Source organism: Caloenas nicobarica, chromosome Z (assembly GCF_036013445.1).
Source record: "Caloenas nicobarica isolate bCalNic1 chromosome Z, bCalNic1.hap1, whole genome shotgun sequence".
NCBI lineage: Eukaryota > Metazoa > Chordata > Aves > Columbiformes > Columbidae > Caloenas > Caloenas nicobarica.
The window spans coordinates 99,758,850-99,783,726 of record NC_088284.1 but is presented as its reverse complement, the minus strand read 5'-3'; the positions used below and the strand labels follow the sequence as shown (position 1 = coordinate 99,783,726).

Here is a 24,877-nt window from a genome sequence, read left to right as displayed (position 1 = left end):
TCTGCTTTTCTTGGGAATTCTCTCTGCCCACTTACTCTTGATTACAGAAATAACTACAAAAGTTAAAGCCCTGACATTAGAGGGGGAAAAGAAACGTCTCAAGAGTCACACACTGAATACAGCATTTATTTAAGACATGCAAACGTGGAACTACATGCAACAAAAGCCACCGTTCCTGGCAGGAGGACTGCTGTTAACATTCTACATAGCGCATTCAAAGTAAAATTGCTTCCCCACTGCTGGCAGTAAGAACCGTATTCAAAGTCACCCATGTTTGATTAGAATAATAAAAAAAACAACAGGGATTTCATTTCCCTTAGAAGAAAACACTCAGTCTAGTAAAGAATCCTAACTGCGCTGGAATGGCTTGCACCACTGCAGTAAATTCAGCAGGAATTAGGAAACACTTTACTGAGGAACAGAAATTCTTCAGATTTTACATAAGGATTACAAAGAGTGATAAACAGGTTTGCTCCAGTTCAGCTGTGCACTGAGAGGCCCAGGGCAGGAAATACTTGAGGAGCCATTACGCTCAAGGTGAATACACAGTTTTACTATACGTCTACTATAAATGAGGTTATCGAAACTAAAATAATCCAGTTCTTAATTTTTGAACCATCTGAATACAGAAGATTATTCTTCTTTGTTATTGCTATGAGATTAAAAAGTGTTGTTTATTTCACTTACAGTCAGTTAAGCTTTCTTTATCCATCAGCAAATGGAGTCGTGCCCATGACTGTCCGTGTTTGGCATCAACAGATCTGAAGGAGTTCCTTTGTTTTAAATCCAAGAGGCCTTTAGAAACTCTGCCTTGCTACCCTGTCTGCCTCAAGGCAAATGAGCATTAATCCTATTTTACAGGTAGAAAAAACACAAAATAAAGCGTTAACATTGCTAAGGCCACAGAAGGTATCACCCTCAGAGCACTGGTAGGTGCTAACACCTCATGCCCTTTGTACTCAGGTGGCTCCACAATTCATTAAGAGATTGAAACAAAATAAAATGTTGTTAGCGCTGGAGCTGTAGTTGCTCAGCACTCAGTAAATTAGCTCCTGCCAGGGAGCAACACAGAGATGTGGCAAATGGGAAGACACAGGCACAGGAACACAAATGACTTGCCTTGCCCAGTGGTACCAGCAGGTCAGCAAGAGACAGGACCAGTTCTCCCAAGCAGCAGCCAAAAATGCAACATTAGAATGGAAGGGGTCATCTGACCCCTTTGCTCTTACTGCATAGTCAGGAACTAATTCTGAGACCTTCCATAACTCAAACTGGACATCTTTGGTAGAGGGACACTGGGCAACTCTACAGTTAAAGCAGGACATTTTCCTACAAGATTTCCTAAAAAGTTCCTGAGGCTTTTGTGATAGGACAATCAGAGCTATTGCCAAAGCTGAAACCTATCCATGCAACAAGCAGAGATGATTGCCCTGAAGGCCTGCTCCAGGGTATGCATTTATTCTCCTCAAATCTACAGGCAAATTATAAATCTCTCTTCTCTATTTTCTTTTAAAGTCCCACAAGCACCCTAAAGGTGATAAAAAGCACTGGGCACGGCTGGTTACTTGGGTTCTAATGAATGGCTTACAGACATAGCACAACTATAGCACATTTCAGCTAATTCCCTGTATAAAAATATTGATATCAAAGTAAATGGCTGAGCAGTTGTTTAGTCTTAAAATGCTTTCATGCCTTTCCCTCTTTTTTTTTTTTTTTGTTTTTCCTCATGGTAATAACTGAAGATTTCAAAACTGTTTCACAGTCAGTAAAGCCAAAGTATTGCCCTAACCTGATAATTATGTGTTTGGAACTTGACTTAGGCTCCTCTGCTCTTCTTATCTAAACCATGAAAGATTTGATGCTTCCAGGAACGAGCTTGCACTCATTGTAATCAATCCACAAAGTTTGACATGGAAACTACAGGATCTCCAGAAAGAAGGTCAATTAGAAGCAGTACATTGTAAGTAAACCTACTCAGGAAGGAAGGCCTTATTTGGACAGGATTTTTGACAAATTGTGGCAACAATTACTTTGTGGAAGAAGGTGCAGAGAAGCATGTTATTCTAACATCTTATTTCTGAGTAGTTAATAGGGGTCATTGAAGGGGTAATGGGGGTGTCCAGCATCTCTTGCTACTAGCTTTCCATTCACCTGTGAAGTAAACAGACAGACTCATGTCAGAAAGTTAAAAATCAATTCCTACTCTCAGTTTCAAATTCTGCATGGTTTAGATTTCTAAATCTTCATATCCCAAATATCTGGGAGCATCTTTTTCAGCTTAAACAAGAGCTGCTTCTCTACCCCCGAGCCCTCTTAGCACTTCTTGAAAGAAAAATTAAAGAAAACTAATTAAAAACAGAGATATTTCTGTAGCCTACAGCAAGAGTTTTTCTTCAGCTGCTGAGGCTTGAAGAATTAGATTAAGAATAGTTAAAAGCCTTTTGCCTTATAGCCATTATTGAAGAAGCCTTGCAACATGCACCCTTCAAAACACTTCATGGGAATTGGAGCTTTTGCTTATGTTTCCATGATAGAGCTGCTGGGCTGTCAATTTTACAGAGTGATAAGAAGAAACACATTGAATAGCTTGTTCAGGGTCATACATTGAAGTATTAATAGTGTCAATGAATTCCTACATAGCACCTTTTGTTTAAGAACATTTCCACAGAAGACCAGCTTCCCCAGCTATAAAATGGGATGTTCACAGATAATGAAACAGGCTCAGGCTGGCCCAAAAGCAGACATGGCCACACAGAAATCTCAGTTCCTACATCCCACCTCTAAGCACTCAGATGCCCAAGTTGCATATGTAGTTGCATAAAGTCCACTGCAACACCTGCAACTTCTGAGGAGCTGAGGTAAAACCTGTAATGTTTAAGGAAACTTAGGTGCAGCATTGGCAAAGAGATACACACCTCCCTGGGTGACGGACCAGCATCATTCAGCTAAAACTTATAAAACTTTTATTCAGTCATTGGTCACTTGGTATGTTAGAGAAATCATTGGGGTTTTTTTATTCATATAAATGTGATTTCTGTATTAATATGATGATAGAGATCACTCAAAATGTTACAGGAACTTTCAAACCAAGTATCCACTCGCAGGTCCCTCTTTTGGCTTTCAGTATAAACCTGCATTTCAAAGCAACCACTGGGATCCCTAGTAATGAATTGTTTACCGTGAAGACTACTGAAGTGTGAAATTAGTCACTTGGGGGCACCACAGAGCAGAAAAGTAAGATGTTAAGGTTTAACATTTGACTGATGGTCAGATTAAAATAAAATAAAGCTGCAATGAAGCTGTCATCTCAGGGCAATCCTTAAAACTGTGGACAAAAGCATCACAGTATCTCCAGGTCTCCTCATATTGTCTTGAGAGCCAACAACTTCCTCATGTTCCTAGAATTTGTATTCCTTATTTTTGCCCCCAGTTTCTTGCCCCCACATATTTTGCTACACTGAACAGGTCTTCAGGTAAGCATTCTTGTTAGCAGCATGCCAAGACAGCAGCTGCCAGAAGCAATATTTCACAGAGCTGATTCCAGCCTACTCCAGGAATTCGAGAGAAGGGGGGCAGACGGCAAGAAATCAGCAGTGAACACATTGCAGGTCAACCGTAGCTAACTATCAAAAATAGACAGATCATGTACACCACCATCACTCCTCTCCTGGCTTGCTAGTCATTCAAGTTTCACTTAAGTATATTCCTTGGCCAATTAGGTGTTTCTAAAAATTTGGACTTCAGGCTGGTGCAAGGTATGGCTAAATTATTTCCAACCTCTATCCAAATAAGTTGCTTTTATACTTTTAACAGCTCATTAAATTGTTTACTGGCAACATAATAGCCTCTCCTCAGATTTTAAACAAAAACACAACGTGGAGAAGAGCCGCACAACTATAAGAACCTGTGGTTACATATCAACAAGGACAAACTGTCTCACCAGTTATGACAGGAGCTCTGATATCACGGCCATATCACACTTTGAAATCCAGACACTCTTAGATTCATAGAGGAGACAGGCATGAAAGGCTAGATAGGAATTTTAATTCACAGATGATGAGAATTATTTCTGATAAGCCCAGAAGGGATGGGTAGGAGACAAAAGGTTCCGCTAAAGATCTTACAGCTATAGAGTCACATTTTAATTCTCCTCATCCTGCTTCTCCCTGTCTTGTTATCTGACAATACAGCAGTATCTTTGAAGCCCAGCTGCATCACATTAGCCCTTTTTCTAGCTGGATGGGCTGGCACTTTGAACTGTATTTCATCTCTCCTTCATGAATCAGTGTGACCTGATCGGGTCTCCCAGGTAACAAAAGCACATGAATTTTCCAAGCTGGCTACATTCTAATGTATTTTCCAGTTTCACTGACAAAACAACTTTGTTTGCAGTAGCAAAACACTTGAAAGAAACATACTACCAGCACCAGGTGTGCTTGTCACTACCACGTTCACAGATAAGCAGCAACAGTTGCAGTTTGGCGTACAGACTCCCGAGCCATAAGCACAAAGATAATTCTGGTTGCAGGGATGTGGAGGCTTATATTTATGCACATGTACTGAAACAGCCCTACAGTTCAACACAGCCTTGAAGCTCTCACAAGCCCCAGCATGACAAAGTGAAGGCCATAACAAGCTATCTACCCTTGATATGAGACTTTCACAGCTTCTCTTTTCTAACACAGACCAGTCACTCGCATGCTCTCAAGTACTCAAAAAACCTCAATGGTCAGTCCTGGAGAAAAGCCTTCCCCAAATAATTCCTATAACCAGTAGCCACTGACTACTGAAGAATAATTTACAGGCAGACAGCTTCCAAATTTGCAGAGACCTGCTGTATCTATGCAGCGTACTGTATGATAGAGAAGGGATCAATCAGTTCAGATTCATTACAGCTCAGTTGCCATGTGTTGGTCAGTGACACACCAGGGAACGGCAACAGCTCTGTTGTATGATCAGAAGCAGGACAACAAGAAATGAAGAACGCTATGAAGATAGGAGACAAGGCATTGAAACGACTTTTTTTTTTTTTGGTAGTGCAGCAAAAGGGACACGGTTAGGTCTTTTAATATAAGAAAGACCAAGAAGCCTTCAACACTTATAAAACATGGGTTTCTCTAAAACCAGACTGGCCCCTGACAGCACATGAGGTAAGGTTTCATGTGACAGAGTAAACTACTGATGCAAAAAGATGCTGTGGCTAATGGATCTGGGAAGAAAAACAACATAGCGTAAGCCAAACTAAGGAAGGTCATTACAACAGATGCTGAAAGGAGGGACATCCAGTGGAGGGGAGGGGACAAATTCCCTCATGTGACTTTCACAATGGATGTGGAGAACTAATAGCACCCTGGGTCTTCACTGATCTTAAGAGGTTTGTGGTGTGAAGTAGATGGGGACAGTTGGAACAAGAGGCACTTCTGGAGGAATGGCCTGGACCTTGGGCTGCTTGTACATGAGATGGACAAATCAGCAGGAGTTTGGTGAGGTTCGAAGATGTGACTCTGGCTAAAGGCCCATGGACAGGTCAGTAATGAGAACTCAAGAGAGCCGCCAGTAGCCAAAACAGAGGAGAAAAGTTTTCAAAAAGCTACCTTTTTTGTACCCAGCTTTTGAAAAATGTTTCATTTTAGGTAGCTTAAAAAGACTTAATGCTCTTATTCATAAGTAGTTCTGACAGGGACAGTAAAAGAAAGAAAACTGCAGAAACCCCACGTTGTGGCCACATGCACATAATCAAAACCATTAGAAACATGAGAAATTTACCGTAATCATTGGCACAATGTAACGCCAGTTCTTATTCAGGCTTCCAATGTGGCTCATCTCCTCTTCTGTAAAGCTGAAATCAAACACCTGAGGACAAAGGGCAAGAGGCTTTATTCAATAACCATAGGTTTTTCTTATTTAATTGATGTTGAATTTTACCTCTTGGTTTTGTTTCCTCTGTAAGTCACAACCATCTCCTTGTGCCACGAATTTCCCCAGAGATCCACAAGCAACAGAGCTGACTATAAAGGTAGAAAAGTTCATTCCACTTCCCAATTATCCAGGACAGAATGGAACAGCAGCAGTAACCCAAGATATTGCTGACTGTTTCAGTGTTTAATTTCAGGTGATAGTGCAACACATAGTTGTAACTGAGACAAACACACACAAGACTGGAATAATTTATTTAAGCTGTAGTTACATAATATTTCTTTTGTACTTTCAAAAAGAAAATCTACATGCTACATCAGAGTTGCAGGATCCTAGTGTTAAAACTGAAAGTAAACTAAACATAATGCAACTTCCAATATTTCAAACACTTTCAGAAGCTGCAACTTGGGTAAGTTTTGAGACTCAAATGCCTCAAATAGAGGGAAATTCCATGCAACTCTGATCAACGGATTTTACGTATCTGTACAAATCTTGGCTTCAGGCAGTATTAGTTTGTCTTCTGTTCCTAAATATTAAGTTACAATTAAACCCGTTTCATAATAAATACTAAATCCTGAGGTGTTCGTACACTTGCCAATTCAAACCTTACACTGACATTGCACAGAACTCTTCCACAAAGATAAAATACAGTGGGGCTGTTCCTCTAAGTGCTACCTATTCAGTCACTATTCTGTTCCCATGTAGATCTAAACCCTGAATAACTGCAGAGTTTACTGGAATTTCTTGACATTTCTAGCAGCAAACTACATGGCAGAAATTGCTTTAATGGGAGTAACCATTACAGAAACAAGTCTTAACTTAAAACCAAGTATGTAACCAGCCAATCTGTATGATTAAGGGCTGAAAGAAGATCACAGGAAGTGATTCAGAGACTTCCCTTGAAATGATTGGAAGTCAGAGTTTTCCAATAATTTCTAAAGCGAACTGTGAATTTCTAAAGAGAACTACCTCAGAGCAGAAGTGAATCACATTAATTCTATTCCTTCATCATCATTAGAATGGCAGTTTGCTGCAGAAATAGTTATCAGCCCTCACTTGTGGGGCAGAACAACAGTTACTCATAAATAAGAATGATTAAACATCACTAGAAGACTCCCTTGTTCGATAAATTTGTATCTCAGATAAATTTCAGTAAAGATTTTTGACTTAGACTTCTACCAAAGACACTCTTTACCTTTTGATAGCAAGACTGTGCATGTGCACATATGCACACACTCACACTCAGCTGCTTAAAACACAACAAGTTTGTTTTCCAAAAATCTTTACCTTCCTCTCTAAGCATGTGCATACATTGATGAACAAAAATGAACCAAGAGGCTCAGCTTGTTGCTCTGCAAGGAGCAGGACAATATGTTACTCACATGAAAGGGCATTGCCAAAACTCCTTTCCTCCATTTAAACTCACCTGGAGATTCTGCTGAATGCGAGCAGGAGTGACGCTCTTGGGAATGACAACCACTTTACGCTGCACTTGCCATCTGTTAAGAAAAGAGAGATTTTTCCATGCATGTAGCCCAAGAACCACGACATTTATTTTGGTTGTGTAGCAATCTCTGGCAGCAGCGATGCCACTTATGTTTCTATGTGCAATAAAAATACCCAGAAGAGGGCTGACGTATCACTGTTTTGTGTTAGGACCTACTATGTCCAAGCTCAAGCAAGACAGAAGCCACTGGACTAATCAATGAGGGGAAGATGTTCGTGCCTTTAAACAAGCAAGTTTCAGGTGCTTCAAGCTAGAAACCCAAGAAACAGTCAGAAAAATGCACTCAAGAATTTTATGCAAGTTCTAACATGACAACCACCAAGAAACTAGAAGAAAACCCAGATACCTCGAAAGTGCCTGTCTAGTGGTTTGAGCATAGTCTTGAACGTGTTCAGCTGGCAGAGTAACCTGCTGCTGTCCGAGACTGTGCTAGTGGTATCAATAGATACAAAGCCAGGCAAAAAATGAGGATAAAAATCCAATTTTACTTATCCAGAATGTGATCAGCACCTTGTAATCATTCAATCATCTTGTTTCCCAGTATCCAGTAGCTGGTGTTTGCTACATTAAACAAAACAGCAAACAGTTCTTCAGTGCAAAGGAGGAAGGTCCTTTCCTCAGCCTCTCTTCCTGGGAACCCATGTAAATGCAGTAGCAAGAGCTTAAGGGTTCAAGCAACTGATTGAGTCCAAATTCTGCAGGTAGCACTCAAATGTGGTACACTGCTGCCCAAGTTGTCCCACTCCATTGTCTCTTACAATTGTTCTGTACCTGAGGATGATCTGTGCAGGCGATTTGTTGTATTTTTCTGCCAGTTTTTTGATCCCAGGTTCTTCTAGAAGCACAGGCTCATCTGGGTTTTTCCACATGCGATCTGGAGAACCAAGAGGACTGTAGGCAGTGACAACCAGTCCTCGTTTCTGGCAGTGAGCTATCAGCTCGTTCTGAGCTAGGTAAGGATGGCATTCCACCTATTAAAACAACCCACAATGAATGGCTAGAGAACAGATATCAATACAAATCTCTAAACAAACAGGAAGCCAAAAGCACATCAGAACCAGACATTTCACAGGTCATTCCAGATTCTGCAAAACCTTACGAGGATAAGCTTTAATGAAAGAACGAAAAAGCATCTGGTAGGCTAAGTTTACTGGAAAAGCAGAACTGGTCATCTAAGTTTAGAGTGCTGGATTTTCCCCACGTACCAAACACGACATCCAACACGCAAGGAAGCTCTCTACAGAATGGATTCAAGTTACTACCCCACAGTCTGTCTGTCTTATAGACAAAATTGTTCCTCAAAGGGCAGAGGAACTCTTCCACAGACCTGTTCAAGTAAGCAGATATAAACAGCCATACAACATGGACACAGGCCTCCTCCCCAACAAATTAATCTGTCTGGGAAGACCATCTCTGTGTCCCTGCTCCTGCAGAGGTGGCTATATTCTTCCTTGTACTAAGGAGGTTCATGCCTTGTGCTAAACACATAGCATTGCTTTGCAAATCCTTCACTCTTATGGACACATAGGAAAGGTATTTGTCCTCTCCTTTATTCACCTTACCTGGAGCACAGCTGGTTTGACAGTAGCCACGCTTAGTACATCATCGATCTGACGACTGTTGAAGTTTGACAGCCCAATGGCTTTCACAAGACCTTTTTCTACCAGCTTCTCCATAGCCTTCCAGGTATCCTTGTAATCAATGTAATCATAACGCATTGTGTTATCAGGATTCTTTGGGAAGAGATTGTCCCCTCGTCTGTAGCATCAAAGGCAAAGTGTAAGTACATATACCATATTACTTATGTTGGTCCTTCACTAAAAGAAACTTTCCTCAAAGTATTCTCAAAAGCTTATACATAGTTTGGAGGACAGAATACAAATTGAGCTGATTTGTCTGTTGAATTCCATTATGCTGACTTAACCTATAAGAAATTATTTCACATAGAGTCTTTCCTATATAAACTTGTTATACAGTACTTTGAACTACTTATCTGCACAGCAGTGACTACACAAAAACTGATAAGCCACTGCATACACAGCAGCAGCTCTTTGCATATTTTGGTCCTAGCAAAACAGCTGATTTACAGAGCAGCAGCCCAGAGGGTGCCATAGGTTTTTCAGTTTGTTCTTGAGGGAGGACTGATATTCTTCATAGCCTGTTTAGCTGCTACCAAAGATATCTTGGTTTAAGAGCTATCTAGAAGAGACTGTATTCAAAATACGCTAGTTTCCCACTCCTTCTGGATTCTGTAGCAGTGTCAGCATTTGATTCGAGTGCAGATTCTCAGAGGTCTTAACATGTACATATTCATTGTAGGCTGGATGTGTTTCCAGTTAGTCATACCAACCCCTTTAAAAAATAAAATTTTACCACACCACCACAACCTCCATAAACAAACCAAAAAACACAGACACAAATAACCTGGTTCTGCCAGGTGACACCACCACACTGCCAAAGGGCTGTGGAAGAGCTCTGCTTCATAACCACTGCAGGACTCTGCCATCTCAGGTCTCAGAAACTGTTTTACACAGCTTTAATTAGGCAGTGAACAGTGTGAGAAATAGCATCAGCTGGGGACAAGGGGAAAAGGTTCTTGTTCATGTCATCGATAAATCTAGAACCAAAAATAACTCTAAAAACCTTATAGGCTCGCAACTCAGAAAAGCAGTCTCACATATCAAGAGTAGTACATTAAGTGAGATTAATTTTCAAGACCTAGAGGCGCTGCGATTTTCATCCGGAAGTCTATTTTAATTTCTGCGTAAATAACATTAGTTTGCTCATCTTCACAATAAAATAGGCATTACAGATAACCACACATTAAAACAGTTGGAGTAGAGCTACTGGAAAACTGGAGAGTGAAGAGTTTCCAATGAGAAAACATGAAACTGCTTTATTACGATGTCAGCTTTGTCAACAGTTTCCATAGCATCAAGCAAACTTAAATATTAGTAATATCTAAATATACACCATTATTCATGTTATGATCAAAGCAATGTTTAATGGTTTGGTGTTTGTTTTGGGGTTTTGTGTGGTTTTTGGTGTTTATTTTTCCCCTCCTCTCTCTCAGTTAACTGGAAATCAAACCTGTTTCACAACAGGGGGAATTTTTTAACAGTTCTTCCTCCAAACCAGCTCTAGTTGGAAACACTTCCTCATTCTGTTATGACGAGGAACATATTTATTTTTTTACCATCTTTCCTCCTACTAGTGTTGTGTGCTTTGTAAAAGTCAGTTCATACGACTAGAAAGGGGAAAAACACATCCTCAGACTTGCAGAACAGACAGAAGCCCCTTAGTCTGACAGGGTTTCCACTGTTGACTGAAGTCTCCACGCAAACATCTGGGCAGGAGGTTTATTCCCCCCCAGCCTTTTACTGATTGTGAGAGGGGGAAGAACTGCTTCCACACCTACAAGAAAATAAAGCAAGGAACTCTGCTTCTGATGGGGCTGTAGGGTAAGTGCATTTAGCACTTGAATGGAAAACTCTCTCATCTTGTATTTCCTCAAATCATATCATTACTGCAATTAAAGTGTCATAAGAAGTCATTTTCATTTCTTCCTCATACCAACACCACGATATTGCATGTGCTTGGCTACTCCAGTACAGTTAACAACTACTAGTGAGTAGAGTTGTCTTCTTTGCAAAGCACTTAATTATCATTTTACAGATAAGAAAAACTACAGTACAAAGCAGCTTCGATATTTCCCCAAGGTTACCATGTAGGTCAATGGCAGAACCAAGAATAGCAGCCACACTTCCCTGATGTCTAGATGAAGACACTAAACTATTTTAAACTTATCATATATTTTAAACTCACAGAATTTACCTCATAGCAAGCCAAATTTTCAGCTAGTACGAGATGGCAAGCTTCAATATAGAAACTTGTCTCATGAAGCTTTATTACTTTTTCCCAGTTAGACTACTTTCAGTTACCTAACTTCGGCACCCATGCCAGATTGTCTCGAGTTTAGCGATCCTAATTTCATCATGTAGTTGTTCTCACAATTTAAAAAAATTAAGTAATTGCTTAAAGATTTTAAATTAAGACTTAATACTCATTTTTCCAGTCTCATCATTGCTAAACAATGAGAATAATTATCCCTTTTCTATTTACAATACTTCTACACAAACCCAAAAGTTTTGTCTTCTCCACTGTATGTTTACAGATGTGATACAAATCTAACAGCTAACAAATTCCCACCCAACTGAAATTCAAAGAATGGAACTCAAGCAACTGCTTCTGCGAATGAATGGACCAAATTCAAGTGTAGAGGTTATGGGTAGGAAGTGTCTATACGACAGTCTGTAGGACTGCGCCATTAGCCACACTGAAAAACATCTTGCAGGCAGCGTAAAAAGGAAGAAATGCACCGTCCAGAAAGAAGCTCCTCAGGACATAACACCAGCCACTTGCGTAAAACTGAGGTTTCTGCTTTCTGTGCCCTTTCCAGGTAGAACTTACTCAAAGGCATGAGGCCAGTGCATGAGGTACAGGTCCAGGTAATCCAGTTTCAAGTCTCCAAGTGTTTTCCTTAGCGCTGGCTCCACATCTTCTGGGTGGTGCTTGGTATTCCAGAGCTTTGATGTTACAAACAGGTCCTCCCTCTTAATAACCTTTCAGAAAAGGTGGAGATCATAATTTACTGGATGAAGTTCAGAAAGGGAACTCCAGCAATTCCCCAACTAGCTTTAAAACCAACACAACAATATAAGGGGTTTGGTTTTTGTTGGAGTTGGTTTGGTTTTTGTTTTGTTTCTAAGGTAACACATGGAACCTACAAATTAAACCTTTCAAAAATATACTGGATGGCAAGAAAGAAATACACACTTGCATTAACAAGTACTAAAGTATACCAAATACTTAGCAATTTAGTAGAAGTTTTGAAAAACAAAACAATCCTGCCCCCCACACATACTCTTCTCCAAACTTTCCACTTCAAGCGTTAAAGCCACTACTAAGTGTGATGTGGCCAAAAGAAAGACTGCTGAGTTTATTCAGATGTAAATTTTGTCATTTCTATTAAACAATTCACATATTCTAGGCACAACCAGCTAACTTAATATACTCATCACATGTTACAAACCAAGAATGCTTCTCATGGAAAGAGTGTGGGAAAATAGACAGAAGTTTCCCCAGAACTCTGCACTGAAGTTTCTAGGTTCTGGGAGGAACACACTAAGAACTGAGCACTCTGTACCCTGTATGGGAAGTGTAAGACGTAGAAATGAAACAAATGGAAAGCTGGTTAACTAGGAAGTATAAAAGACAAAGGGGAGATCATATTTGCAAGCTGAAGCACAGAACACCATGAGAGGGCACTTCTCACTGACTTACATAGGACCAAGCTTCACTCAAGTCTGTACCTTGTAGAAGCTGGAATTATTAATTGCTTAGTTCCTCTCCTCCAAGCACTCAATTATTTGTATGTTTCACATATGATTGTTGTATTCAAAGAGAAAGACGTTTTAAAAATTCTAGTTTTAAGTTAGCTAGCTAATACAAACTGAATAAAAGAGTCCTATGCATCCTTTTACTAGTTACCGTATCTAGCAGGAAAGAATCCTTGGGACAAGCTGAAAACAGGCTCCTTCAAGCTAATCACAGAACAAAGAGATTGCCCTAAAGCCAAGGCAAGAGCAGCAGGAAAGGAGGAACATAAGAACTTTCTTTCCAGGAGCTCTGAGGTTGTACAGGTAATCCTTCAGGCCCCTCAGGCCAACAAGAGCAAGGGGATGAATTCAAGACTCCACCTCAGGTCATCCACAAGAATGCCTGTCACATCACTTTTTATTTAAGTCATTGACTCTCACTGCAGGCCCCAGAGTCACAGCTACCAAACCTTCAAATGCAACCACTTTTTTTTTTTTAAAAGTACATATTTACTCACATTTGGTCTATAACCAAAAAAACAGTTGCCAAACTTGCCGTGGCTACCCACCACTGCATGCTGTTCTAGACCGGCAAACTAGAGTAACTTTTCATATAAAACATGGCAAATATTTTCCATTTTAACTAGTGATTCTGGGAATCTCCCATTTTTTGGAGGCATTTTCTGTAGTTTCCCTGCAAATATTCCTGACAATATTTTTTCTTCCTGACAGTCAGGATGGTTATAGAGGAGAGAAAGTGCTCTTTCATGCCTGCTCCTGATTAATAAAGAACAGCTGGGATACACCAGGAAGAAAAGCTACAAATGTTCACTTTAGAGTCTACTTTCAGGTCACAGTTGTGAATTTCGATATAACACACAGTCTGCATGGTGGTTCTTGTGTTTTTACCTTGTTGGGCCCAAGGCATTCCTGGAAAGCCTCACCAATCTCCGCTTCATTGCTGTAAGCTGCTGCGCAATCGATGTGGTGATAACCCACACTTAGGGCATATTTCACTGCCTCTTTCACCTGTAATCAGAAACAATCCAATGCAACCAGTGAAAGGGGACACATGACTGGAAGGGGAAAAAAAAAGTTAGGGCCTTAGTGAGGAACACACCCAAAGTACAGATCTACATAAGGTCATGAAACAGAGTAGGATACTGTCCTCTGTGGCATAGCTTTAGCAGTGAAGAGCTAATCGCCAGCAGATACTGCAGGAGTAACAAGAAACAGACCATGCACACAGGCCAAGCACGCAGGAACTCACCAGACAGAATTGGGATTTCTTCTTAATTATAGTTGTCTCACTTGTCTTAAACACAAAATGAGCTTTAAGAAGCAGTTTTCAAATAAATCATGGCTTAGGAAGAAAATCTCTGGAACTAACAGACCAATCAATCAACGTCAGTCAAGCCTGGAAGGCATCTCCTCTCTCTCAGTAAAGGAAGAGCCTGTTTTCTAACTCCAGAATTGCGAGAGTTTGGGTTTGGTTTTATTGCTAACACTTAGTTTCCAAGATAATGCTATTTTATGGCACATTTTTCCTTCACATCTCATTCTCACTGATTGCAAAACAGTGGAATATTAACCCTCTGGCTTGCAGGGGATCTCCTGACCATGCTCACAACTTTGTGTTTTGCTTTCCACATTGCTGACAATGAAGGTGTTGCCAACAGCAGCACACCCCTCGCAAGAATCAAGAATTATTACATAATTCAGTCATCATCATCTCTGGGTGATGAGCAGTAAGTAAAATCTATTTCATTTAACTTCCAGTGGGCAGTAAGCATGTGTTCTCTTTTACATCTATCCAACTGAATTGCTACAGTTAAAGTAGCTCTCCTATCAACTTGTCTCTTGAGACTGTGGGGGATTGTAAAACACTCTGTGTATAAGGCTTGATGCAATAGGGCCCTAGTGTATTTATAGAGATTATGTCTCTCTTGTCAAGAGAGAAAACCTGTCCACAAAGGCTAGAGAGAGATTGATTTCTTCTAACTTAACCAAAGCAGCAGCATTTTCAATTTTAAAGCTGACAAAATTATTAACACCAATTAAAGACATGTACAGCCCTGCTTTCAGATGCTACAGAAAGAGAAGGGGGAATCAAATGTGAAAAAGATCTCTCTCCTACTAGTGGATTTCATTTCTTTTTCTTGTCAAGAACTGCAGTAAAGGCAGACACAGGATATTCTGACTGCATTCTTTGGCATTTTGAGAGGAAAACTGGAAAACTGAAAGACCACTTTCCCTTAGCCAGAATGACAAAGCACTCCTATTTCAGCAGTGAAGTAAGCTCTTCCTTTCCCTGGCAGGATGGTTTTCACAATCCTTATTTCACTTCGATAAAGACATTCCTCAGAAGGTCACTACAAAGTCAAGGTCATGGTAATTCTGAAATCACTTCCAACATAGTAAAGGCTTTTCAGACTCAATATCCACCCTCCCAAAAGGTGAGAGTTGTGGAGCTCAAGTGGAAAAGAAAAATAGCAATGTTCTTTGTCTGTACTAATCTCCCATTTCCTCTGTCAGGATAATAATTTTTTTAATCCAAACAGGCACAAAATTTGCCAAAAATGAAAGTAGGCACCATGTGAAGAAAACTAGGGATAAGACATTCCAAACGTGGCTCTGCAAAGCAATAAACAGGAGGCTGTATTTCTGTTATCAGCAAGTTTTGACGAATTTCTAGCACTGAAAAACTGAGACTGACCACTTAAATAAGGTTTGCATTTGTGCAAAATCTGTGTTTGTATAAGCTATTCTCAGCCTACTAGGACATTCCAATGTGAAGAGAGTTCCTGTTCCATGCAAAAGGCAAACGATCAAGAGAAAACATGCAAAAAAAGCATTTCTGGAGGGGAAGAAAAAAACTAACAACAGATAGATGTAAATTTAAGAAAAGTACTTTGTTTTAACAAGAAGTTTTGTATTTTTGAGATTATGTTCAGACAGGTACATGCATTTCCTGGGGGGCAGAGGAAAAAAGAAAAAAAAGAAGAAAAAAAAAATACAAGAAAAGCAGTTGGAGATACATATGCCTCTGGATCTCTGGTGTTGTGAAGTAACAACAGCCAAAGGATCATTCAAGCATTCCTTATGCTCTTTACTTTAGCCTGTCAATACTGCTATAGAAGGTGCAATTACTGAGTTTTGCATTAGGCAAGTTGAGCCACACAGCTTAAGTGTGACCCACAACCTAGCACCACATAACTGCAGAAAGCAGGTCTGAAAGAACCTTGAGACATCATTGAGTTTATCCTCATGCCCCACAGCAGGGCCAACTAAGTCTAAACCACTTCCACACACATTCATCAAAACCCTTCTTGTTAGTGACTGACGGTCTATTCCAATACTTAGACATCTTTATCTTCAGAGCCTTTTAGATGTCTAACAAAGATGGTCCTGACACCACACCCTGTTTCTCACAGACATGAAATCCATCGCTTCCCCTTTGTGAGGGATTTTTGCATGTTTGGAAAGCGTCAGCACGACTCCTCTCAAACCTCTCTCGACCACGTAACTGTAGGTGCTTCCATTACGACTCACCTTTCCTAAGCCTTGCATCACTGTTGCTGCTGGCTCGACAGCTGGGTCCTGCTTTTCTTGATGTGGTTTGCCCAAAACCAGCCGCTGTATTGCAGCTGAAGCCTTACTCTCCTCCACTGTATAGCAAACTGCTAGGAACTACACTCCCATTTACACATCCTAGCAAGGAATCTGGTCTTCCCACCCCTCCTTTTGTTTTTGAAAATGAAGAAACATGATATTGCTAAAAATCAGTGGCAGATTGAGAAACAGAATCTATAAGTCTCAATTCATTATAATATCCATTATTAGATTTCCAGTTCTTCAATTTGCCCATCACGAGGTAAAAAAAAACTAACCAGCCATCTTTACACTTCCAAGCAACACAGAGTTCAAGTGACCAGCCCCAAGCCATTCCGACGAGGCTTTCACCCAAACAGTTCCAGTCAATAATACTTGGAAAGAAAAGGCTCTGACAGCCTGCCCTGCTGCCTGAAACGCTGTCACATTTTAACAGTTCAAATATTTTTGCTGACAGGAAATTGGGAAAAAGCAGATCACAGTCCACATGATATCCAGGTGCAGTATCACCAGAACATACGTGCTGCAGTATCACAGTTTGTACACACTGCACTAAAACTTGCTGAAAAGGAACTCTGACCACCACAGAAGTAATGCCAACTTAGAGTTGACATTCTCTGAAACAGTTTTTCCTCCTATACTTTAGATATAGAATTCAAGTTCCTTCCTTAATGTATACGAGTAGTAGTGAATTTTTGTGCATCTAACAAGGATTCTCTAGATTGCCTAACAAACTTTTCAAGAACTAAACAGTCTCCTCCATAGCTGCAATCCTGTCACAAGTCACCCAGCCTGACTGGTTTTCTGAGGCAGACATTTCCTCTTCAGCTTTCCTGAAGTTTCACACAGAAAAATACAACTTCCCTCAGCCTCACATCTCTCCTCCCCACAGAATCAGCCTCTGTCACTGCAGGTTAAACTGTTCATCTGGTGGAGATCAATCCTCCAGGTTGAAAGCACAGCCCACTTGAGAGAAGAGAACAAAGGATTAAAGGACTACAGATAATCAAGCTCCAATATTAAAAAAAAAAAAAAGCTACTGATATTCTTGATGCTCCTGTCTGAATGGACTTTACTTTGAACTCATTCATGCTGCCAGTTCATAAGCTTCTGTACTTGTTTCCTTCTGTTCAGTAGCGCTCCATCATGTTCCCATGGTAACATGTGAACCAAATTTCTCTTCTAGCATTTGATCATGTAAAACAGAAAACATTGTATTATTTTAAGTTAGTCTTCCAACCTGGATTTAGATTCGATAGTTTCCCCTCTCTGTTCTTACCATCTAGGAAACTAGGGCTGCAACGAGACCATTGTACTGCACAGCTAAGATCCAGCTACAAGGACAAGGCTTGTTTAGGATCAGCAACAGCAGTAATAGGGAAATTAATCACGACGGCAAGGTCAAGACCGAAAAGCAGCTTGGCAAGGAAAATAATTACAATCTGCAAAATGTTTACCTGAAATAATTTAAAAGCAATCTACTTCCACTCTTGCTTCTAATGCAGCCCTTGCATGAAAGAGCTTTCAATAAATAGCTTCTCACTGGGAAACAACTAGATTAAATGCAACCAATAATTATTCTTCTGCTCTGTAGGTTTTTGGTCCTTAGTCTTGAATTCACAATCACATTGATTCTCCCTGAACTACATTATGTCCTTTTAAGGGTAAATCATTTGGACACACTGCCAAATTGCTGGTCTGCATCTGAATTTGACAAAACTCCATTTAAAAATGCAAACAGTTTTGAAAAGTGATAAATATTAATTTATTTCTTCCACAGGAAAGGAATAGCACCAACTTTTGTAACTCTGGTCATTTTCTCCAATACGTTCTAGGATTAAATCCTAGTAAGATTGTAAATATTCCACAAAAGTGACTCCCATTGGCTTCTGTGGGATCCCAGAGAAGTTTTCTGGATCCCATGTGGGGTTCAGCTGCTAAAAGTGCTGCTTACTGTGGCAAAAATCCATCTGACCTAGGTTTAAATTATGCACAAGCAGGATCTTTCCAGGTTGTTTTATAAGACTGCACTTTCCTCAGAACAGTTAGTGCACAAAATAAACAATGCATTCACATTTTGTTTAGTTTCAGGCATCTGTTTTAGCACAATGCACATTAAACTGCTTTGCACAGAAATTCATCCATTAAGTTCCTGCATGTTAATAATCTTAATTTAGCTGTCAGTTTATGTTTTAAGTACAGAGCTGAACATTCATCCCTGTCCTCATTTAAGAGGTTGACTGAGCTCTCACACCAACTCAGCATCCACATTAGCAGAGCTTCTATTCCCAACAGATCCACCGTCCTGACAGTTGTTTAGACAGGGAACCCAACAATAAAGATGGCTCTGAATAGATTCGATTTTTATAGCTCATTTCCCACCTTTTCCTCTAGCTGGCATGAGCAAAAAGCACAATGGGTCATCTTGAGAAGGGTTTTAACTTTCCCTCTCAGTCAGGAGCAGAGTGTCACCTGACATACTCAAAAAAACCATAATGAAGCTAACACAAAAGGCATTAAAACAAGATTAAAAACAACAATAACAACTAACAATTCCACCAAGCAAGAAGACACTCCTGCTGGACACGGCACATACCTGCTGTGAAAGGCAATCTCTGCCCGCAGGAATTTATCTTTTAAACAAACGAAACAGAAAGGAAAAGACAGACAAAGGGGAGAAGTATTACAACAGGAAGCACAGTCCATAGCATGCAAACATCCCCACAGAGAATTTGCAGCAACACACAAGTGTTTCCAAGTGTAATGTTTGCCAATTCATTGCATTTAGAAGCAGAGTGAATGTCTAATGACACGTTACCCTTCTTAGTCTAAAAGCAGGATGACCCAAGCAAGTTCTTAATATTTCTGCTAAATGTAGGCTGACCACTAAAACAGGACTTAGGACAAGAACAACTAGAGTTCTTGACTCCCAAAATACTACTTTCAGCTGAGTCGTCAGCCCAAGCCAGAGGGATGTCTGGTCAGACTGGCAGCCTGAGGATTTCCCAGAAGAGTCAGGCACCATATTACAGCTACAGCACCTTTCCTGTCTTGGCTTTTTATCGCAATCACCAGCATCTTTCTGGATCCATCTCCCAGAGCACTATTGCCTGAAGCCTGAGTTAACAAGCCTTAATGGATCTGCTGCCGATGCTGCTTTTGTGCCTTAAGTCATGCAAATCCATACATACATTCCACTGACTTCAGTGGACCCAAGATTAAAACCATCCAAGTGAAGGATCCAGGCCTCAGATCTAGAATCTTCAAAAGAGGGGCACAAAACACAAATACTAGTTGAAAGCACAATATTGTGGTGTTTGCTTACTTGGCCACGGTCACTTTTCCAAGTTCCCAGTCCTATAAGAGGCATCTTCTGCCCAGTGTGGAGTGCAACGAAGTTGCATGCTGCAGACATTTTTGCCTAAAAAAGAACAAGAACAAACTGAGTTTTGCCACAATTCAGTAAGTTGCAACAAGCTACCTTTTCTATGCAAAACCAAAAGTCAGAGAGGTCCTTTTGATGCTAGAATAAAGATGAAGCAGGTTATTTACAGTCTTTACTGGTATAAAGGAGACGAACAGCTACGCTGGAGAGACTAAAAAAGGAAGCCTTTTTCTCCTCCTCCTTATTCTCTTGTCTCCTTTGCAATGCACAGGTTTAAGATTTCTCACTGTTGAGAAGTACAAAAAGAAGCATCCTGCAATAACATAGAATTAATAGAGAAGTTCAGGTGAAAACTTTTTTTTTTAAATCAGCAGTTCAGCATTGATGAGGCAGAAGGGAGCAAGAGATGTTTGTCTGCCCTTAGTGTACAGTAATTCCATGGAACCTCTGCATTAAGTCTTTCTCTTCCACCAGTTTACCACCAGCTGGCTCAGGAAACAAGCTCTAATTACTGCTGCTGATAAACACATTTTGTCAGAAACAGCTGATGCAGGTTAAGGTTTGAAGACCTGATACAGGCAGGGTTTTCATTAGGAGTGAGTGGTAAAGGCATTTATGAAGGCATAACCCAGAAAAACAAACAAACGTTCTGAAGAACATCACTGCTGGAGGACCAGTCCCATCTTTTTATGTCACATATGCGTTTTGTCATCCTTGAATCCAAATTTTCACCAACTCAGAGCGGAACTACAGCTCATTACCAAGGCTGTCTTGCATTTTGAAGAAAACCAGAAACATTTTTGCTTTCTTTGCAACAAGCATAATTGTTAATGAATTGTTATAACACCTGCAACAGGCAAATGCTACCAAATGAGAAGACTACTTTAAAAAAAAACACACTAAAAAAATCCCTCCCTGATGTGAAGTCAGGACCAGCAGAGAGGACAAAATGGAAGCACTTTCAAAGCTGGACACTAGGAAATAACACCTCAGTACACAGACCACATAAAACTGGTGTATATATTTTTTAATCATTCTGACATATAACTAGAAATAGCTGTGTACAAAGTGAGCTAAAATGCAGTAAGTCCTTACATATTTATCTGTTTTGAATCCCAAAATAACTTTGTCTCCTGCTCTTTTCTGTCTCCATGCTCATTCAGAAAGGGACATTTATCTTTTGAAGAGCTCAAAGATTCCTTGCTCCCGTACTGCCAAACTCTGCATGTGGACTCTGATGGAAATTCAAGATTAAGAGCTCAACTCTTGCATAAGATGCATTTCAAGTACAAACGGAATGCAATAACTAGCATTGCTATTATAAAAAGCATCACATACCTGATTTAGGACAAATTCACAGAGGAGTAGCGTTCTTCTGTTACTAAAGGGAGAATTAAAAAAAAAATATTATGTAAAGTCAGTTGTCACTTTGAGCCTGGGCTTCTCTCTAATGCTTAGCACTGCAATATCTAAGGATTTTCCCTGTGAAATTCAAACGAACAAAGGTCCAGCAGGATCTTCCATTACCTCCTGCTGGCCTTATAGCTGTTGCGAACAGCAATCTGCTCACAGCGGCAAAGCTTTTTATCAAAAAGGAAGGTTTTACCTTGTGTCCCAACATGCCCACAATCTATCTGGTCAAACTTATAAAAAGAAACTGCACTCAGGATGAGCTCCAAACCCAGATAGCTGATTTCAGCAGAAGCTGAGGAACTCAGGTCCCAAGTTCAACTGTGTGCAAACTCATGAATGCTATTTAAAAACAACAAAGAAAACCAAGCACGCGATGTTGGTTGAATGGCTGACTATGTAGGAGGAATGTATCACAGAATCACAGATTTCAAAGCAGAGCATTCCCACAGCATACTATCCCAAAATAGCTCTGCCTTCTCCACATTGTTATCATTTTCCTCAGATAATTAAGTCCCAGCTGATGGAAGTGCTCACACAGAAAGTTTATATTTTCGATTTCTTGCTTAGCTTCTCAAGCCATGTTTTTGTAGATTTACAGCCCACAGCAAACACCCTCCTTGTTTCATAGAGACCTAACAGACTAGTTAGAGTGATCCTGACCTGAAGGCCATTGTTCACCACGGAGCTGGTGACCCATGTAATAACAGTCAACCGGAGTAGGTCCAGACTCGTGGCTGCACTTCACATACAGCGTGGCCTTCAGGCCTGTGCTGGGGGAAACACAGCCCATGGCTGCAGGATGAGCTCGGACGGCTCGCTGTAACAGAGGAGTCTGCAGGCAGCTCCCACTTGGTACCTGTGATTACACCCCCTACACGTCCTTGCCTTTATCTCAAAAAGCAGGAAGTTCTCATGCAAGCATCCTTTTTGTTTGACAGCAGAAACGATGAATAGAGCTGTTTTCTTGTAAAAGAATCCCTAATAGCTCGAGTGACTGAAACAGAGTAACCCTTTCTATGGACAGAGTCTGCACACAGAGGAGGCCTGTTGAATGCCACACAGCTCAGGGTTCCCAGCACCTGAAGCGATGCAAGACTTCAGCACTACTCTCCTTCATAGGGTAGCCCTAACTAACAGCCTTTGAGATGGTACTTCACAGAGCCTGAGGGCCTTTCTTATCAGGATTGTAACTGACCGGCACCTCCTGGTGCAGAACAGCAGTTAAACTAAAACAAATAGCTCTAGATTTGCACTGAGATGTATTAAGCCCAGGTGCCGGTGCTGAAGACAATTGGTGAACCAAACTGCAAGCGTTCACCCATTTTTTGGGGTAGGAAGTCTCTTCTGAGTCTGCATAGCAATTTTGTAGCCAGCTACACACAAGTGGGTGCTTTTTACCCGAATTTAGTTGCCTAAATAAAGGAATCTTCTTACATCATGCAATACAACTAAAGACTTAAGGCTTTTTGATTCACATTGGCCTGTGACACAAGTAAGACACAAACCTTATGCTTTACACAACCATGTTACACAATCATCTTAAATGCATCACTCTAGCCCAGAAGACAAGGTACACGTTTAATCAATAACTAGCATCAGCACATTTTCTAAGAACCATCTTGCTTCACATAAGTGTTGGATATTAACATCGCAGAGAAAGAAATACAGCCTCTGAACGAAGAGAAACATGCGAGAATTAAACACACTAGAAAAAAAATACACTAATTAATACTTTCCACTCAAATTCTTCCCCCTAACAAGATGTAAAAGAACTACAATGTCTGATAGCCATCATTATTTGATTCATTAAAAAGCTAGAAGCCTCTTTTCAGAAAGGCAAAGACAAAAACAAACATAGAAGCAAACCCATTCTGGACAAGCAAGATGTGGTTTTGACTTAACACCACCCACCTATTGCTATATGCACATAAAAGAGTTAAAGCACAGAGTAACTCAGAGGTGGTGTGAGCAGCCTGGCCCGGAGGACGCATTAACAACCAGAGAAGTGTAAACTACACCTGTGCATCAACCCACACCTACAACTCATTTTTAAACCAAAGTAAGGACCCTTCTATCAGTAAAACGCATATCAATACGCCTTACACAGAATCACAGAATGTCAGGGATTGGAAGGGACCTCAAAAACTCATCAGAGCAGGAACACCCAGACAAGGTTACACAGGAAGGCGTCCAGGCAGGTTTTGAATGTCTCCAGAGGAGACTCCACAACCCCGCTGGGCAGCCAGTTCCAGTGCTCCATCACCCTCACTGTGAAGAAGTTTCTTCTCAAATTTAAATGGAACCTCCTGTGTTCCAGTTAATACCCATTACCCCTCGTCCTATCACTGGTTGTCACGGCAAAGAGCCTAGCTCCATCCTTGTGATGCTCACCCTTTATAAACATTGATGAGGTCACCCCTCAGTCTCCTCCAAGCTAAAGAGCCCCAGCTCCCTCAGCCTTTCCTCCTAAGGGAGATGCTCCACTCCATTAATCATCTTCGTGGCCCTGCGCTGGACTCTCTCAAGCAGCTCCCTGTCCTTCTTAGATTAATATACATAAATATGCAAATAGACATGTTGAAAATACGGAAGTCCCTGCTATGGGATCGGTTTTGCCCTTCAGAGTGGAGACAACCCTCCAGAGTTTGGCTCCCCCGCAGGCGCTGAACGTGCCCCTTATCGAGGCGGCCCAGGGAGAGCCGAGCCGGGCCGGGCCGGGCCCGCGCCGCCGCCGCCGCACTCACCCGCCGCCAAGCACGATCTGCTGCCGGCAGCGCCGCCGCCCGCTCGTACCGCCCGGCCCGGCTTCCGCTTCCGCCGGCCAGCGGCCACCGGGCAGCGCGGCCCCGGCGGGAGCGGCCCCTGCTCGGCCGAGGTTCACCGCGGTTCACCGCGGGCGGGCGCGGGCTCCCGCCGTGCCGAGGGTCCGGGACCAGCTTACACAGCGCGGGGTGGACCCTTCCGAGGGAAAACAAATCAAAAATACAGTAATGAGGGTTCGTGTCTGCCTCCGCCGCGGCAGGGCTGGCGCGGGTTTTCCTGCTGGGACGGTGTTTGAGCACCGACCCGCTCCCGGGGAATTACCGCGTTTGCTCTGTTTGTCTCTCGCTCTCGGTTCGGTTCCCATCAGGAAATACAAGTCGCCCGGACTCTCCTATTTACAGCCGCACAGTGATAAATCTGGTGGACTGCACCACAGAGGGAAACTATCTAATAGACAAAGACGACGTGAAATGTATCCGTTTATGTAAAAGTCTTGTGTGCTATTTGTTTTGGCCGCTTGAAGCTGTTTTTACTGGTAGAAAGACAGAATTTCCCCAGTTTTATTTGCAGCCCTAAATAATTGGACTCCAGGGAAAGCACACCACCAGTTACGCTCATTTTGCTTCAGCTTTTGCGCTAAAAGGTGCATAAAGAAGAGGCGCTTCCTGAGAGGACTGAGGCTCTTTTTGTTGCAGGTGCACAAGAATGCGTTTCCTTATTTGCCCGAGAAGATTGAAAGCAAGATTAAAACAAACCATTCAGCACAGTGCTTCCTTCTGTGTGTGTACTATCTTGCTTGTGTAGTCAAAGATACAACCTTCAACCGGAGCAGAGTTTGGCCCATAACCGAGAGAAGACTGTACGCATGATCTAAAACACAACTAAAAAACCATAAACCAATTT

At 41.3% G+C, this 24,877-nt stretch overlaps 1 protein-coding gene across 1 annotated transcript; it reads right to left on the bottom strand.

Moving 5' to 3' along the window:
* Positions 1-105: 105 nt before the first annotated feature.
* AKR1A1 (aldo-keto reductase family 1 member A1) lies at positions 106-23,994 on the bottom strand. The gene is made up of 10 exons (XM_065655792.1): positions 23,956-23,994; positions 21,137-21,179; positions 19,739-19,834; positions 13,711-13,830; positions 11,894-12,045; positions 8,986-9,181; positions 8,195-8,394; positions 7,343-7,415; positions 5,767-5,853; positions 106-2,151 (listed from the first exon to the last, which is right to left on the bottom strand). Exons 3-10 carry the CDS (start codon positions 19,826-19,828, stop codon positions 2,086-2,088), a joined length of 984 nt encoding a protein of 327 aa, XP_065511864.1. The 5' UTR covers positions 19,829-19,834; positions 21,137-21,179; positions 23,956-23,994; the 3' UTR covers positions 106-2,085.
* Between the last annotated feature and the right edge of the window lie 883 nt (positions 23,995-24,877).

Excerpts from the sequence above, each read along its gene's own strand:
- AKR1A1 (XM_065655792.1), bottom strand. The coding sequence starts at position 19,828 with ATGTCTGCAGCATGCAACTTCGTTGCACTCCACACTGGGCAGAAGATG. Across the intron at positions 9,182-11,893 it reads CACTGGCCTCATGCCTTTGA|ACGAGGGGACAATCTCTTCC; the intron begins GTAAGTTCTACC and ends TTGATGCTACAG. Across the intron at positions 5,854-7,342 it reads GCATTCAGCAGAATCTCCAG|GTGTTTGATTTCAGCTTTAC; the intron begins GTGAGTTTAAAT and ends CTTTGTCCTCAG.